The sequence below is a fragment of the Alexandromys fortis genome, unplaced genomic scaffold (genome assembly GCF_014885135.2).
Source record: "Alexandromys fortis isolate MF-2015 unplaced genomic scaffold, M_Fortis_MF-2015_v1.1 scaffold_14, whole genome shotgun sequence".
In the NCBI taxonomy this organism is placed as follows: Eukaryota; Metazoa; Chordata; class Mammalia; order Rodentia; family Cricetidae; genus Alexandromys; species Alexandromys fortis.
The window spans coordinates 20,016,325-20,034,274 of record NW_026067910.1 but is presented as its reverse complement, the minus strand read 5'-3'; the positions used below and the strand labels follow the sequence as shown (position 1 = coordinate 20,034,274).

The 17,950-nt window shown below is 35.4% G+C and overlaps 1 protein-coding gene across 3 annotated transcripts in view; it reads right to left on the bottom strand.

Annotated features, from left to right (window-relative positions):
* Window positions 1-17,950, bottom strand: part of Ankrd28 (ankyrin repeat domain 28) — a 141,146-nt gene that overhangs the window by 37,868 nt on the left and 85,328 nt on the right. For all 3 annotated transcript variants that reach the window (XM_050138015.1, XM_050138016.1, XM_050138014.1), the window contains exons 4-7: window positions 12,694-12,764; window positions 5,403-5,603; window positions 3,269-3,356; window positions 1,526-1,668 (exon numbers count right to left, since the gene is read on the bottom strand). In XM_050138015.1, coding sequence (XP_049993972.1) covers window positions 1,526-1,668; window positions 3,269-3,356; window positions 5,403-5,603; window positions 12,694-12,764 — 503 coding nt within the window. The remainder of the gene's footprint in view (window positions 1-1,525; window positions 1,669-3,268; window positions 3,357-5,402; window positions 5,604-12,693; window positions 12,765-17,950) is intronic.

Here is a 17,950-nt window from a genome sequence, read left to right as displayed (position 1 = left end):
AGCTAAGAGAGAATTTATTATAAATGCGAGCAGAAACAAGAATGCTTCCTTCATCTATTTCTCACATCTTTTAAGGCCACTAAGCTAATTGGTTGAAACAGAGCTACAGGTACTATTGAACAAAACTGAAACTTTTACCCATCTTGTACTTTTCAGGATCCCACTCAAGCATATATCTGGGTGTTTGGCAACTTCTATTTCCCACATTTTCAACGTCTTTCTTCCTTGTTTTTCAGTACAGGGTTTCTCACAGTCCTCAGATAATGCAGCTCCATAGCCCTGTCATGTCTGGTCTAACTAGAATAACATTAACTTTATTGCTTCCCTCTCCTTGCATTGTCCTTTCTCCTTATCCACTGCTTTGAAGAACCAGTTAAGTTTGATCAACATGTCCCTACATACAATAAGAGTAAATGATATTAGGAAAAAGATGGTGGCACAGACCTATAACCCAAGCACTTGGAAGCTGAGACTGGAGGATTCCAAATTTGAGGTCAACTTGGGCTACACAATGAGACTGTTCCCAAAACAAAATAAGAGTAAATAAAATAAAAGAAGAAGTAAAGGACATGTATTTAAATAATGGCATAAAAAAAGCTACATGTATTCTTATTCAAGGATCAAATATATACCAAGAATATTCCCTCCTAATCAGAATGGTATCACTATATAGTGTTTATAGTAGTCAATATGTATATTTGGTTAATAAGTATATTGTCTTCCTTCTTTGCTTTTGTCAGTATCCCATACTGTGATCTGCTACAGTCATTTAAATAAAGGTAGAATTACTACTCAGAAAACTGACAGTAACACAGCTGCCTAGTCAACATGTGTCTGATCTGCTGGCTCCCAGAGAACTGGAAGAAACAGAGCTACAGGACCTGAAATGTGATGGAAAAGAAAAGCTTTGGGAAAATCATTCCTCTTTGGAATGGATTTTAACTATTTATATATTTTGACTAATTACCTATTATATTGGCTAGTTTTATGTTAACTTGACACATCTGTGTATGTGAGGAGGGAAACTCAATCAAGAAACTGACTCCATAAGATCAGGTGTAGATAAACCTATAGGGCACTTTTCTTAATTTAATGATTGATGCAGAGGGCCCAGCCCATCGTGAGTGGTGCCATTCTTGGGAAGGTGGTCCTTGGTGCTATAGAAAGAGAGCTGAACAAGCTGTAAGGAGCAAGGCAGTAAGCAGCAATCCTCTAGGCCTCTCAATTAACTCCTGCCTCCAGATTCCTGCCCTGACTTCCTTCAATAACGAACAGTGATGTGGTAGCATAAACCACATAAACCGCTTCCTCCCCAAGTTGCTTTTGGTCGTGGTGTTTCAGCATAGACAATAGTAACCGTAACTAAGACACATATGTTGATCATATCAGGATACTAGATAATTAAAGGGTTGGAAAGATTTGGTAAAAAGACAAAGATATTACTGTTGTCTTTCAAACCTAATTTCTGACAATATAGTAAAACCAAAGAATACATTAATTTATACTGCTCAATCTATATACCTACATCAACTCCAAGATCTAGAAGGTACTTGACTACACTGATCATTCCACTAGAGGCTGCTGCATGAAGAGGTGTGTAAGATTTCTTATCCTTGCATGTCACTTCAGCTCCATGAGATACAAGTAATTTCACTACTTCGATGTGACCTGAAAATACATTTACAAAAACAAGCAAACAAACTCAAACATATCAGTACATAGGAATTATTAAACATATTGTGAATACCTTTTAAGAAATTTAACAGCATATTAATGCATGAGTAATAATTCATGCTATAATTCAAGAGAATTGAAAAAAAATCTAAGAAACTAGAATAATTTTGACAAAAATTTGTAGAGAAAACAACTAAGAACATTACAATTCACTATTTTATCTAGTGTTAACCTTGACTCAATCTTGTTCTTCTACCCAAAGTTAACATCTTTCTTTCTTTCTCTTTCGTGATGTCTTCCGTCACGTCACAACATGACACAGTAGAAAGGAAGACACTTACCCGATAACAGAACCTTCACCTTGGATTTCCAAAGCTCCAAAATTTGAAGGAAATGAAATTCTGCTCAGGATAAATTACCCAATCTCAGGTATTCCATTATAGTAACACAAGGTAAATACAAAATGTGCTGTATAGTAACACAAGGTAAAACACAAGGTACCTGTGTTTTAGAGTTAAAATTAAGTTTATCAAGGACATCCGAACCAAGCTATGCCCAGGCCAAGATTCACATACTTAACTATTTTAGAAGCTCAACTTCAAGCACGCCACAAAATTATTCTGGCCCTTCATTTCATAAAAATAACTGTGAAGTCAAACCTAAATTTTTTTAAAGTAAAAGGGTTACTATACTCCATTGTTTGTGCAGACCTTTTCAACACAAAATGTACTCTTTAAAATCACAATCTGTTTTAAACTGTCCCAATGAATAACTGACAATAGAATATTCAGGAAAGCCTTTAAAACTTAAGCATAAAAAACTCCACATAGAACAACAGACTTTAGGATGAAACAGAACTTTTTCTGGCTATCTTACCTTTAACACACAAAAAAATTTCATTACATATGAAGAGGGACATATTTTTGATAGTAAACACTACATTTTTAGGTTTTGGCCATCAAAATAATATATGTGACCAAAACGGCACCCTAGACTTGGGAGTGTACTTATAATCCCAGTGCTGGGGAGGTAGAAACAGGCAAAGCTCTTAGGCTTCTGGCCAGTGAGTCTAATATAACCTAGGTCCCAGTTAGAGGCCCTGACTCAGAAAATAAGGCAGACAGCTCCTGAGAAATGACACTGGAAGTTGACCTGACACATATGTACAGATGCATGTACAAATAAATGAAGACACACACACACGCGCGCACACAGTGCTTAGATCATAATAGGCTTAGTTTTCTTTCATGCAAGGCAAACACAGTGTCATTTCAGTTATACCTCCAGTTTAATAAGATGCTTCTCAATTCATCTACACAACTTATTAATAACCTAATAAAAAGAAGGATGGATATGAGAACGAACTTTTAGTAAATACCCATCTTAAGTTAAATATCCCAGGACATCATCTTAGATGTCTCTTGTTTTATTCTGTTTTTATAGCCTGGATCCAGTGTACTGTTGTAATAAACCTCTTTTACATGTTCTAAAGTATAACTAATCATTATACTTTAGAAAATTGCATAAATGCCAAAACCAAAATGCATTATTTCCCCTAAATATATTGTTAAAAGTCAATTTAAAAAGTACATACCCATATATGCCGCCCAGTGGATGGCACGTCTATCTTTCTTATCAAAAGCATTAATATTGGCACCTCTGGACAGAAGTAGTTTGACCATCTGGAATAAAAGTAAATATTTTCATGGAGATTCAGAAGAAGAATTGTTTATAAATATGCCTTGTTTTAACTTCATTATTTAACTTCATTTCTTTGGTACTGAATGGCTGTAGTTGTAGAAAGGAACTAAAGTAGTAAAGGCCATTTAATATAATATGATAACGTGGGAGGGAGTTCACTGTGTTACTGAAGTTACTTTTAAGATGCCCCTTTGCAATTCAATATTTTATGAACATCTAAGTAAGTACAAACCTTGAAAGTCTAAAGCTGGGAATACTTAAAAGAAGTACTGCTACTTATAGCCTAAAGTGTTATTAGAATGTAAAGAACTGTCTCATACCAGTAATGTCTGAAATTTAATTTTATTCCTCATGGTAGATCCACTATGTTTAAATCAAATTATTACAAAGTCTATTTTCAAATGTTATATTTCAAATTCAATATTTATAGTCTATTATAACACAATGAATCAAAAATAATGTTATAATATTTATGATTGTTTCTCCATTTTGTGATCTATGCTATAATTGATGCAAGGATTTGGCACATTAAAATGAGAAGCCACTAGGCTTCCAGCTGCAAGATCTTGAGAATGCTGTTCTAAAATTTTGTGGTTTTGGGTCTGTACACTGAAGGACTAGGACCTGGGTACAGTCAAGTGCAACTTGTTTTAGCTGCTTGGAAGAGGCTAAGGTAGGAGGATAGCCTAGTATTAAGGAGTTTGGAACATAGTAATATCTCATTTTTAATTAAGAAAGGGAAGTGAAGAGAGTAGGAAAAACTGCAAAAAAGAAAAAAAAGAGGAAAGAAGGAAGGTAGGCGAAGATGGGGAGTATGTGTAAGGCTGGACAAAGTTCTAGCTCTGGTTCAACTAGGCTTGCCAATACTAGATGAAAGCATAACTACTTTATGTGTAGTGTTTGTGTTTACTGTTTGTGTGTGTGTGCTAGTGTATGTTTGTGCATGTGGAGACCAGAGGTTGATATTGGGTGTTTTCATCCATCATGCTCCACCTATTATAATGATGAGGATGATGGGACAGGGTTTCTCTGTGTGGCCTTGGTTGTCCTGGAACTCATTCTGTAGACCACGTTGGCCTCGAACTCAAGAGATCTGCCTCCCTCTGCTTCCCTGACTGCTGCAATCAAAGGCAATGCACCACTACTGCCCACCATGCTAATCATTCTTTTTCTTTCTTTCTTTCTTTCTTTCTTTCTTTCTTTTTTTTTTTTTTTTTTTTTTTTTTTTTTTTTTTTAGACAGGGTCTCACACCTAGAGTCTACCAATTTGGGTAGGCAGACTGACCGACAAATTTGAGAGATCTGACTGGGATTACAGGTGTGCACCACCACACCTTGCTCTTTATATGGGTGCTAAGGATCTGTCCTCAGGCTTGCACAGAAAGTACTTAGGGACTGAGTCATCTCCTCAGTCCTGTCGTGACTAATTTCCTTTTTTTAAGAAGATTTATTATTTATTATGCATACAGTGTTCAGTCTGCATGTATGCCTGCATGACAGAGAGGGCACCAGATCTCATTATAGATGGATGTGAGCCACCATGTGGTTGCTGGGAACTGCACTCAGGACCTCTGGAAGAACAACCAGTGTGCTCTTAACTGCTGGGCTATCTCTCTAGCCCAACTAATTTTCTTAATCTGTTCTTCTGATGGTTCTGTCACTAAGAAATAATCTTAATAATGAAATAGAAGAAAGCATTTCACCACTGCCTTTCTTTGTTATTATCCTACCTTCTGAAAGAACAATGAAATTGTTGTCTCCCTGCACTTTCTTGACAATGACAAAACATCTCTTATGTTTATCCTAGAGCAGACAGTGCTGTCATTCTAGGCCATTATGAAATTCTAGTGTATGTGTATTAAGTACTAAATACATTTTTAAATTTGAAAACACTTATATTACTAGAAAAGAAAAGCTAGGATATTTTGTTTGCTTTTCCTATGAACTCAATGAATTAAAAGGGGGGGCAAATTCATTAATAATCAAAGGCTGGAAGAAAGAATCAGTTTCTCATTGAATGCACTTACCTCACCATGCCCACTGAAAGCTGCATGATGTAATGCAGTCCTCCCTGCTCGATCCGATACATTCACATTGCTCAGAAGCGGCACCAAAGACTCAGCACACTTGACAGCTTTATTAGCAGCAGCTATATGTAAAGGGGTCTGCCAATTTTTGTCTCGAGCATTAACATCGGCAGAATGCTTCAAAAGTATCTGTACTGCTTCCTAAACAAGAGGCGTGAATACTTTTAGGAATTTATAAAGATGTACACATAGTGAGAAAAAGTTCTGAAAAGAATCTACTATAAGTAATGACAATTTAAGAAAGTATTTTTAATTGAATGATAGTACTTAGAGCCATAAAAAGATGTATCCTGATAACAAATGTTCGCATTTCTCACTAAAGCACAGCACTCTATTAAAAGGCACAAGGAAAAACAAAGAAATGCATGTGTTTCATTAAGTGTTCATCTGGTTTCTTATTAGCAAAATACATCAGCGTATACATTGTATAGCTTAAATAACATGTACTTTTAAATATTAAATATAAAAACTTAAAAAGACATTTCTTATCTCTCAAAAAATTATGCATACATTTACCAAGTGGAAAAAATCACTAGGTCTGGTTCATTAAATTACTACAGAAAAGGTTTTTTATTACAATGCTATTTAACAGGAATGTTACTATGGAAGCAACTTAAGAATTACTATCCCAAAAAATTCATCCTTAGAAGCGCATGGAAACCTTACATTATCACTTTTATAAAGCAGATGTTTGCCAGGATTCTTAGGACTTTACTATGTCACTGGCATTAAAAAAATATAATCATAATTAAACAGCAAAATTGTGTCCTTACAGTGATAATCCTATCTTTGGTAGGTAAGTACAAAATCACATACGAAAATAAAAAGCAACAGAACTAGAACAGAATCTCAGTACTATGACCTTTTAAAAATAATTAAAACTTTATTGTTGAGAACTTGAAAATAAAAAACATCACACAATGAAAACAGACTCAAAAATCACGTGAATTTCTACAGTTAGAAGAGTCATTCTGAAGCCGAAGAACTCCAGCTGTGGGTCTTACTTTCAATATCAATTATTATTTTTATGCATTTATTCTACCATACCCCCACTCCAAATCCATGAGTTAAAACTAGAAGAACAATGAGCTTCATATCCTTTCATGTAAGTGTCCTCTGCCTACGTTCCACCCTTCCTCATCACCTAATATCTTCCCTTTCTTGTTCTTTTTACACGTTATACTGTATATACATATAATTGCTTGTTTATACACATTATATATGAATACATATAAATATAAACTATAGACCAGAGTTCACATGAGGAAAAAATGCAGTATTTTTCTTTTCTAAAATTGTGTGACCTCAACTATTATTATAAGTTCATCATTTTTCTTCAAATTGTGATTTCATTTTTCTTTAAAGCTGAATAATATTCCATTTGTACAAAATTTTAATAGTCATTTCTTGATGAGCAACTAGGTTCATTTAGTTTTTCTTGCTATAGTGACTAAAGCAGTAATAAACATGGGAGTGCAAATATCTCTGTGGATGGTAAGAAATAATAAAGTTTAGGGAATAAATTAAAGAACTATCAAAATAACAAAATACAAAAATCAACCAGGGTTGGTTCTTAGATGAAAAGAGTGTCATTACAACAGAGCAGCAAAACATTATGAGGATTATAAAAAACTATACTTTAAATATAACTCTGGATAATCCAGAAGAAATAGATTTTCTAAATGTACTAACACCCAAAAAATTAAGCTTAGAAGGTATCAATAATGAAAAAAGGCTCATTACAAGTAAGGAGACTGAAGCCATAGTCAAAGGCCTCTCTCCCATCAAAGAAATCCCAGAGCTAGATGATTCACTACTGAACTCTATCAAACTTCCAAGAAGATCTCATACCAATTCTTCTTAACTTGTTCCACAAAACAGATGAAGGAGCATTATCAAATTCACTCTATAAAGTGAGTATTATTCTTATGTCAAAACCATGTAAAGAAAAACAATAAGAAAACTACTGACCAGTTTCTTTAATGAACACAGAAGCAAAAATTCCCAGCAAAAAACTTGCAAATAGAATTCAGGAACACATTAAGGAGATTATATATTATGACCAAGTGGGCTTCATCCCAGAAAGGCAATGTTGGTTCACATACATACATTAATAAATATAATACACTATATAAATGAGTTTATGGACAAAACCCACATAATCATTTTGATTTTTGATAAAAAGGCCACTGACAAAATACAATATACTTTCATGATAAAGTTTTGAAAATATTAGGAATAGATGGAATATACTTCAAACTAATAGAATATATACAACAAAGCTATAGCATACATTATAGTAAACAGAGGCAAACTGAGAGCACTTCCTCTAAGACATAAAAATGCCCACTCTCCTATGTCTTATTTAATACAGTATCAAAGTCTTAGCTAAGCAAAAGAAAGACACAGAAGACAGATAAAAATAAGAAAGGAAGAAGTCAAATAATTTTTATTTGTAGATGGCATGACCCTTGACTTAAAAGACCTTATGTAATTTACTAGAAAGTTCTGTGATCTAATAAACATAGCAAAGTTGCAGAATACACAAACCAACATAAAAAATACCCCAGTGGCCTTCATATTTTCCACCAATGTACTCTCATAGAAATAAATTATAAAAATATTCCATTCAAAATAACTCCAAAAAACTTGAAATATTTAGGAACATAACCCAATCAAAGAGTGAACAGACCTCTATACAACAAAATCTTCAAGACAATGAAAAAGGAAATCAGAGAAGGTACCAGATGATGGAAAGACCTTCCATACTCTTGGATTGTAGAATTAATATTGTGGAAATGGCTGTATTACAAAAAAAGAATACAGATTTAGTGCAATTATTTATAAAAAATCTAATGTTATATTTAACAGATCACACAAATCAGTAAGTGTACTGTCACACTGAATATATTTAGAAAAAGAAAACAAAGAATCATATAGAACCACAAAAAAACTACAAATACCCAAAGTAATCCTAAGCATTAAGAATATTGCTGGGGGTATGACAATACCTGATCCCAACCTGTACTATCACTATAGTAATAAAGACAGTCTAGTACTGACATAAAAACAGGAAGGACAATCAACAGAAAAGAGGACTCAGAAATAAAAGACAAAGCTATGCCCACTTAATTTTGACAATAAGCTCATATTTGAAAGAATGACAGTCTATTCAAAAAATGGTGTTCTCAAAATTGGGTACCTATCTGCGGTAGAATGAAATCAGATTAATTTTTCACTTTGCAAAAAAATAAATTTATAAATGGATCAAATTCCTTAATTTAAAACCTGAAACACTGAATTAAATAAAACAGAAAATACTCAAGAATTTTCTGAATAAACACTATCAGCACAGTAACTAGCCTTAAGTATCAACAGATCAGACTTTATGAAAATTTAACTGCAACAGATACTATCAACAGAGGAAACAGCACAGAATAGGAAAAAACCTCTTCAGCTACATGTCACGCAAGGAATTAATATCCAGAATTTACAATAACTCAAAAAATTAAATACCATGAAAATAAAACTGCCAATCAACAAATGGGTAAGGGAACTGAGCAGTTAAAAGAGACACAAACAGTCAATGACTGATTTAAAAAAGTATTCAATATCTCTAGCCATTAAGGAAATACAAACTACTCTTACCCTATTCAGAATGGCTTATCATCAAAAAATCTAACAACCGAGGCTGGAGAGGCGGCTCAGAGGTTAGAGTATTTTGCTGCTCTTGGGTTTGGCTCCAAGCACCCACCCATATGGCAGCTTACAAACACCTGGAACTCCAGTTCCAGGGAACCAAGTGCTCTTATCTGGACTCTGCAGGTAAAACACTCAAGACACATAAAGTCAAAGTAAATAAATCTAAATAAGTAAATCAGGCAGTGCTGGGAACATAACTAGAACTATTTTATGTAAAACCATTCTATGTGATTTTGAAAAAAAAAAAGTAATGTTAGCAAGCTGTGTTAAGGAGCTAGTCATAAGGCAGCTAACTCAGATAGGAGCCAAGCCTAAGATAGATTCTCTGATAAGTTAATGAATCAGCCCTAAGCTGTGAGCCCTGGAAGTGCAAAGCTAACACCAACTGGATCGGTACAAAACTGGAGGTGGCCACTGTGCTCTCTGACACAAAGCTCCCTGACATCAAGTCACTGCACTGATCCCCATCAGCAAAAAGACTGAGACTGGCCACTGTTTGACTCTGGCTCCTGAGACCTTCAAATTTCTTGCACAGTTGATGAGTTAGAGCTGTCACTGTCAGAGCTAGCCACTGGCCAATGCTCTTAAGGACCTTCTAGAACTTCCAACACCCTCCAGGTGTGACATAGATGAAGGACCTCCCAGCAGATGCTGGTCAAGCTCACAGCTCACTGGCTCTGCTTGTCACAGTCAACATATATTGAGGACGACGTAGAGAAAGAAGGATCCACATTCACTGCTGAAGGTAAAAATTAATACTGCCATTATGAATATTAGCTTGAGGGTTCTTTAAAAATTTAAAACAGAACTACTATATGACTCAGCTTTCACTCTTGGGCACATATAAAGAACTTAATTCTATCACTTACAAGACATGATTCAAGTTTTGTAAAACTGCCCCTTGGTGCTCCTGTCTAGGAGAAAGAGGATACTACCTGAACGTCACTCTTTTCCTAATTGTTATATTACTACCTAGTGCACACAGAGAGCATTAAAGTGTGAATAAAATAACAAGGGTTCAAGGATGATTAAATGGCATAAGCATAATGTTGGTCTTTGAAATAAAGAACAATCAGATTGTCTGAAATACAGGAAACAGCAGTAGTATTTAATAGGGTAAGCAGAAGAACTGGAAAAATGCTCAGGAATCTACTAACTTGCTGAGGAAGTTAAGCAGTGTATCAAAGATACAAAGAGGCCTATGGCCCCTACAATTCCATTCCATTTAGAGAAAATAAACAAGACCTTTTCAAGAATGCTGTCTTAGTTAGTTAGGGTTTCTACTGCTGTGACTAAACAACATGACCCAAAAGCAACTTAGTGAGGAAAGGTTTATTTCATCTTAAAGTTTATCATGAAAGAAAGTCAGGGCAGGAATTCAAGGCTGGAACCTGGAGGCAGGTAAGCAGAGGCCATGGAGGAGTGCTGCTTACTTGCTTGCTCTTCCCCACTTGTTCAGTGTGCTTTCTTAAATAACCAGAATGACCTGCCTAGGGATGTGCCACCCATAGTGGACTAAGCCCTCCCACATCAATCATCAATCAAGACAACACCCCACAGACTTGCCTACAGGTCAAAATCTTAACACCATTTTCTCAATAAAGATTCCCTCTTCTGGGGCTAGAGAGAGGGCCGAACAGTTCAGAGTGCTGGTTGCTCTTGAAAAGGCCCTGGGTTTGTTTCACGGAACCCACAGCAGCTTACAATCATTTGTAACTTCAGTCCCAGGAAATCTGATACCCTCTTATGGTACCCATGGGCACAAATCATGTATGTGGTACACAGATATACATGCCAGCAAAACACTCCCCACCCCTCACCCCCAGCACACAGCACACCAAGCTTGGGTATGGTGATACACATCTATAACCCTGGCACTTGGGAGGTTGAGGCAGGAGGATCAGGAGTCTGATATCAGTCTACAGAGTAAGAGCCTGTCTCAAAAGAAAAAAAAAGAGAGAGAGAAAAAAAAAACTCTTCAGATGACATGCTCTGTCAAGCTGCATAAACAAAACAAACCCAACAAGGACAACTACTCATGTAAGTTTCTTTTGAACAGCCATAAAATCAAATATATAAATATCTACCCAATAAGAAATCAGAAAGGCAAACTGTATAATACTATTCACAAATAAAAGGGAACTCATTATTAATATCAGCAGCATCAACAAATCTTAAAAAGGTTATGTTGTAGAAATCAAAACAACAGTACATATTGTTTAATTCAATTTTACAAAATTCTACAACAGGGAAAATGATAGTATATAAGTAATAACTCTAGCTGCCTCTGGGGATATGGAAAGCTGAATAAAAAGAGACGTGAAAGGGCAAGTTAAGTATCTCATGCACTTTAATGAAGCAGCAAAACGACAGAAAAAGAAAAAAACAGTTGCCTTCAAACATCTGTTCTCATAAAGGTGTTATAAGGTCTAGAAGATGAAAAACACATTAAGAAAACTTTCTAAATATATCGGTTATCTTAATGTATAAACAGCACATAGAACTATAAGCAGGAAAGAGTCTTTTATCCATGGGAGAAAACTCACACTCACTAAGACAATACTTTTCAAACTGAAAAGGGAATTAAGAGTTGGAGACACAGTGCAGTGTTGGATGAGGTACGAGTATGTATAGACCCAGGTTTGGATCCCTAGAACCGTTATAAAATAAAAAGCCAGGTAGGTGTGGCAGCTACCTGTAATCCTAGCACTTTGGAGGCAGAAACAAGAAATATCCAGGGCAAGCTAGCTAGCTACCCAGCTAGAATTGGTTCACCAAAAAATCCTATTTCAATGAATAAAGTGGATAGTGACCAAGAAAAATGTCTGATGTCAACTTTGGGCTTCCACATGCATGTGCATACTAATGCAAGCACACTCACATACACACACATGTGAATATGAATGCAGACATACATATGCACACGACAGTCACAAAAATGCACTTAAAAGTATTATTTCTGAAATTAACTTCAATGTTCAAATAAACCCTTAAAACTAGTCATTATATACTGATGACAGTATGTTCAGCATACCCTTGGGACAGAGTATTATGAAGTAGTAAAGAAAATACTCAAATAGGATTATGTGTTAGAAAAATGCTTTGTAGGGCTGGAGAGATGGCTCAGTGGTTAAGCGCACTGGTTGCTCTTCCAGAGGACCCAGGTTCAATTCCCAGCACCGACATGGCAACTTACAACTATCTGCAACTCCAGTTCCAGGGGATTAGACACCCTCACACAGACATTCATACAGGCAAAATACCAATAAAAATGAAAATAAATAAATAAAATAGAAAAACGCTTTCTCTTGGAGGGACTGAAATAGGGTTTCTACTCTTGTTTACTCCAGACTCCAAGAGCCTTACACACAAAAGGAGAAATCCAACAATTAACTTAGTTTGTACAAATTCTGGAATAAAATGACCAGCCTAGATATTTTAGTAGTTTTTTTTTCTTCAGTTAAAGATGGACCCATGCAGGCTTACTTAGTGTTTCTTTATATACAATTGACTAAGAGAAATATCATACCTCACTACAAGATGCAACTGCTCTGTGTAAAGGTGTCAACCATTTGCTGTCTTTGGCATTAACTCTAGCTCCTGTAACAAGAAGAAAAAATAATTGAAATAATTTACACGAACTATTTTTAATAAATCTCAAGTTAGATGTAGTCCCAATTGGATAACGATAGAAAAATTATTTGTATATTTTCTGCCAATAAGTTACCCTTAAGTTATAAAACAAAATCATTCTTGTAAATTGATGTAATTATCAAAAAATGAATCAGTACTTCCTATTAAAAATAAAATAAACAACATTTTATATCTAGGCTAGAAAAGTCACCTTTATACAGAGCATATTCAAGATAAAATCAAATCCCACTTTAAAGGATGTGTTAACCCCAAAATACTTAAAAGAAATGAACACAATATTACTCCAAGATGAATTGTATATTAATTTAAAATCTTGGTTGCATTCCTTTACTAATGAATTATTATGTCATAAAGTAATATAAAAATAGTTATACAGATCTAACTATAAATATATTATTACTATAAGGTTATTGTACAAAATAGACCCAAAGATTACAAATGTATGAAAACAAAGAAGCAAACCAATTTACATGTCTTTCTTGGTTATACCTAAAGTTTAAAGAAGAATTTTTTTAAAATTCAAGTGTGTATAATTAAAAAAATTTTAATGGACAAAAGTACTAATAAAATATCCAACAAGATAAAAAAATATTACATTATAAGGCCCCCCCCCTCGTCTTTCGAGACAGGGTTTCTCTGTAGCTTTGGAGCCTGTCCTGGAACTCGCTCTTGCCAACAGGCTGGTCTCGAACTAAAGATCCGCCCTGCCTTTGCCTCCTAAGTGCTGAGATTAAAGGTGTGTGCCACCACCGCCTGGCTTTAAATTTCTGCAGGGGATGGATAATCAAGTACAGTGACTTTATTACATATAGTTGTAATGTAGCTGTGAGACCACCTCTGAACCTAAGTTCCTTCATCTATAAACAGATTTCCTAATGCCTTGGTACAAAGATTACCATATAACATATGTATACCCAGTACATATGCTTATGGTAGATTTAGAAGACCTGAACCCAAGAGACTATAAAACATGCAGAACACATGTATTAAAAATTTGAGAGTAGCAGGGTGGTGGTAGTACACACGCCTTTAATCCCAGTACTCGGGAGGCAGAGGCCTCAAACTCTATTGAGTTTGAGGCCAGCCTGGTCTGTAAGAGTTAGTTCCAGGACAGGCTCTGAAGCTATACAAAGAATCCCTGTCTCAAAAACAAACCAACAACCAATAAAAAACCCAAAAATAAACAAAAAAATCTTTTAAAAACTATTTTTCATGGTGATCTGTGGACAAAAAAAAATTAACAACCCACGTAGTTTCTTTGTTTTGTTAGTACGTAGAATAAAACGCTAAAATTCTTAGCTATCCTTATTCATTGTTTCCAAAGCTTTTATACCAGAGAGAGAGAGAGAAAGAGAGAGAGAGAGAAAGGAGATAAATATTTTAAAAGTTTTAAAGTAGGGTGATCAGGGTGCATTATGTAAAATTTCTAAATAATAAAAATATTATGCTAAAAAATAAAAGCACTAACGAAATGTTTTGATTTCTTATAATGTAAAGGCCAATTTAAAAACTCTGCCGGTACCAATGAGAAAGATCTCTCTCTTACGCACACGCATTAATTTATATGTGGTCTGTTCTACAAAGAACTCTCCTAAGGCCAGCTTTATACTTTGGATAGCAAAGCCAATATAGCAATGCAAAAATATACAGCCAGAGTAAAATTAAGTGGTCCAACAGCTAGTCAAGAGTATAGACTACTAGTCAGAAAGGTTAACAGGGAAGATGGGAAGAAAGAAAGGAAAATAAAAAGGAATGAGAGGAGAGGGAGAAGAACATTATATCCCCTCAAAACAAACTCTCTTTGTGGAGAGAATTAAAAAAAAAAAAACCACAAAACTGTAACAGCCTTTAGCAGTATCATCACAAGCTCCACATATGACAAAGGATAAAAACCTATAAGCTACAAAGATGTAAAGTCACTAAAAAAACTAAAAAAAAAAACTTTACTATGTCCTGGTCATTCAAACAGAAACTAGACACTAGCGACCCCATCTTCACTGCTACTGCTAGGTTACTGGGAAGTTTTGGCAGGAGAAATCACTGCAAACAATCTGAAGACAAAAAAGAACAGTTTAAGCAAGATGGCATTGATGACTATTTTAATGGCTGGACCATTTCTCCGCCTTCAAAACACAGTTCTCAAAGAATTAGTAATTTATTTTTTTTTTTTAAATTAATTAATTAATTTATTTATTAAAGATTTCTGTCTCTTCCCCACCGCCGCCTCCCCTTTCCCTCCAGGTCTACTAAGGTGAGCATCCACGAAACTGCCTAGGCTCCCACGAAACCAATAGGTCCAGTAGAATCAAAAACCCGTTGCCATTGTTCTTGAGGTCTCAGTAGTCCTCCTTGTCCGCTATGTTCAGCGAGACCAGTTTTGACCCAGGCTTTTTCAGACCCAGGCCAGCTGGCCTTGGTGAGTTCCTGATAGAACATCCCCATTGTCTCAGTGTATGGGTGCACCCCTCGCGGTCCTGAGTTCCTTGCTTGTGCTCTCTCTCCTTCTGCTCCTGATTTGGACCTTGAGATTTCAGTCCGGTGCTCCAATGTGGGTCTCTGTCTCTGTCTCCTTTCATCGCCTGATGAAGTTTAATATTCAGGAGGATGCCTATATGATTTTCTTTGGGTTCTCCTTCTTATTTAGCTTCTCTAAGAACCCGAATTATAGGTTCAATGTCCTTTATTTATGGCTAGAAACCAAATATGAGTGAGAACATCCCATGTTCCTCTTTTTGGGTCTGGCTTACCTCACTCAGGATGGTGTTTTCTATTTCCATCCATTTGCCTGCAAACTTCAAGAAGTCCTTGTTTTTTACTGCTGAGTAGTACTCTAATATGTATATATTCCATACTTTCTTCATCCATTCTTCAATTGAAGGGCATCTAGGTTGTTTCCAGGTTCTGGCTATTACAAACAATGCTGCTATAAACATAGTAGAGCATATACGTTTGTTGTGTGATAAGGCCTCTCTTGGGTATATTCCCAAGAGTGGTATTGCTGGGTCCATGGGTAGGTTGATCCCAAATTTCCTGAGAAACCTCCACACTGCTTTCCAGAGTGGTTGCACAAGTTTGCATTCCCACCAGCAATGGATATAGAAACACAGAAAATAGTAATTTATTTTTTAAAGAACAGGATATGTAGACAGATACAGACAGATTGAAAATGGAGGGAGAAAGCCTCTACTCATGAGCCAAAGGAAGAGGCACATAACAGAGCCTTTGTTTTTAAGAAGGAAGAAATCACACTCATGACTCCATCTCAGGTTTCTGACTAGAACTGTGAAAAAATAAATTTCTGCTGTTTAAGCTGCCTGCTTGACGGAACTTTTCTTTTTTCAAACGACAGTCCTGGCTGATTAATACACTTGAGTTGCAAACTTTCAAGTGGTTCATATTTTATGTCTAACTCTTGAGGACAGAAACAACAGATTCTTGTTCTGTATTTAGAGTTATTTTCCATGAGAGAACAACAAAATGAATTTTTGAGTAATGCTTTCCATATGCTGGGAGGTTAACAATTCATCAGTCAGCTAATATGACTTGAATGGAAGTATTAAACTAATTGCTTCCAAACAAAGTATCTATTCTTAAGTGACAAAAAAATTTTAGTCTTTTGGACATTCAAGAATAAAAATTATTGTGTATGCAAATTTTGCTCAATGTGAAGCAACAGTGGTAATAAAGGAGGTTAAGTACAGGAAAGAAGAGAGATTCAAATTATGGAGAGTTAACGTGAATTGAACAGAATGTGAGACTGAATTCTGCCTCTAGCTTTTCAGCTACAATAATAGTATAAACTTCAGTTGTTAAGTCACGCATCTAACAAAAGATGTCTTTGTTTTCTTGTTTTGTAATACTTTTATAGAGCTGAGGGTAAAATAGGGTAAAAGAAAAAGCTATTTTTAGTATATCATTAAAGAGATATATCAAGTAATCATTGCTTACTGTTATTTTACTTCTTCTAAAAGAATTATTAATTCCAGTGGATGTCAGTTTAACTCCATAGTCTAAGAAAGCTTGACCATATGTAGGATGTCAAAAAGCACTATTTATTTACAAGCCTTGGAGCTGCATCATACAGAATATTTACTTTGTAATAAATTTGACTACAAGCTTTTTAAAATTTAATCTTAAAACAACTCATTAAAAATAACCGATTATTATTGATAATATTGATTATGAAATAATAATTTTGTGAAAAATCTAAAAGAATATGAAGAAACAGCACCTTCAATGAGGAAATGGTTAATACTAGCTGTGGTGGTTTGAATGAGATGCTCCCCGTAAGCCTTGGGCATCTGAACACTTGGTCCCTAGTTGGTAGTCCTGTTAAGACATTTAAATGTTGCCTTGCTGAACTGTTTGAAGTTTCAAAGGCAACATGCCATTCCCAGTTCACTCTGCTTTCTGTTTTTAGTTTGAGATTTGAGTTCTTAACTCTCAGCCTCCAGCTGTTACATCTGCTACCTGCTGTCATGTTGTCCCCAAAATTATGAACCCTAACCCTCTGGAACTCTAAGTCCAAAATAAACTTTTCTGAAAGTTGTCTTGGTCATGGTATTTATCACAGAAACAGAAAAGTAACTAATAAAGAAATTGGTACCAAGGAGAAGGCTACTGCTTTGACCAACTTGACTATGCTGGTTTTTAGAGGAATATGGAACTTTAAACTAGAAAAGTAGTGAACACTTGCAAAACTTGATGGGAGCTTAGTTGACCATGATAGTGTAGTGTAGTGTAGTGTAGTGTAGTGTAGTGTAGTGTAGTGTAGTGTAGTGTAGTATAGTATAGTACAGTACAGTACAGTATAGTATAGTATAGGACTTTGAGCTATGGAAAAGTAGAGGTCCAATGCAAGTAATTTCAGATAAACAATATTAACAAGTAGGCTAGAGACCACTCCGGATATTTTGGTAGCTAATGTGGCTGCTTTTTTTTTTTTTTTTAAACCTTATCCCTAAGAACTTTCCTAAGGCTAAATTTAAAAGTCACGGACTAATTTCTTTGGTAGAGATTTCAATATAGCCTAATATCAGCGCTGTTGCATGGTTATTAGCAATCATTCATATGTAAGTCTACAATGAAAAGGAACAAATGAGGTAGAAAGAAATGCAAAATTTATAGTTTGG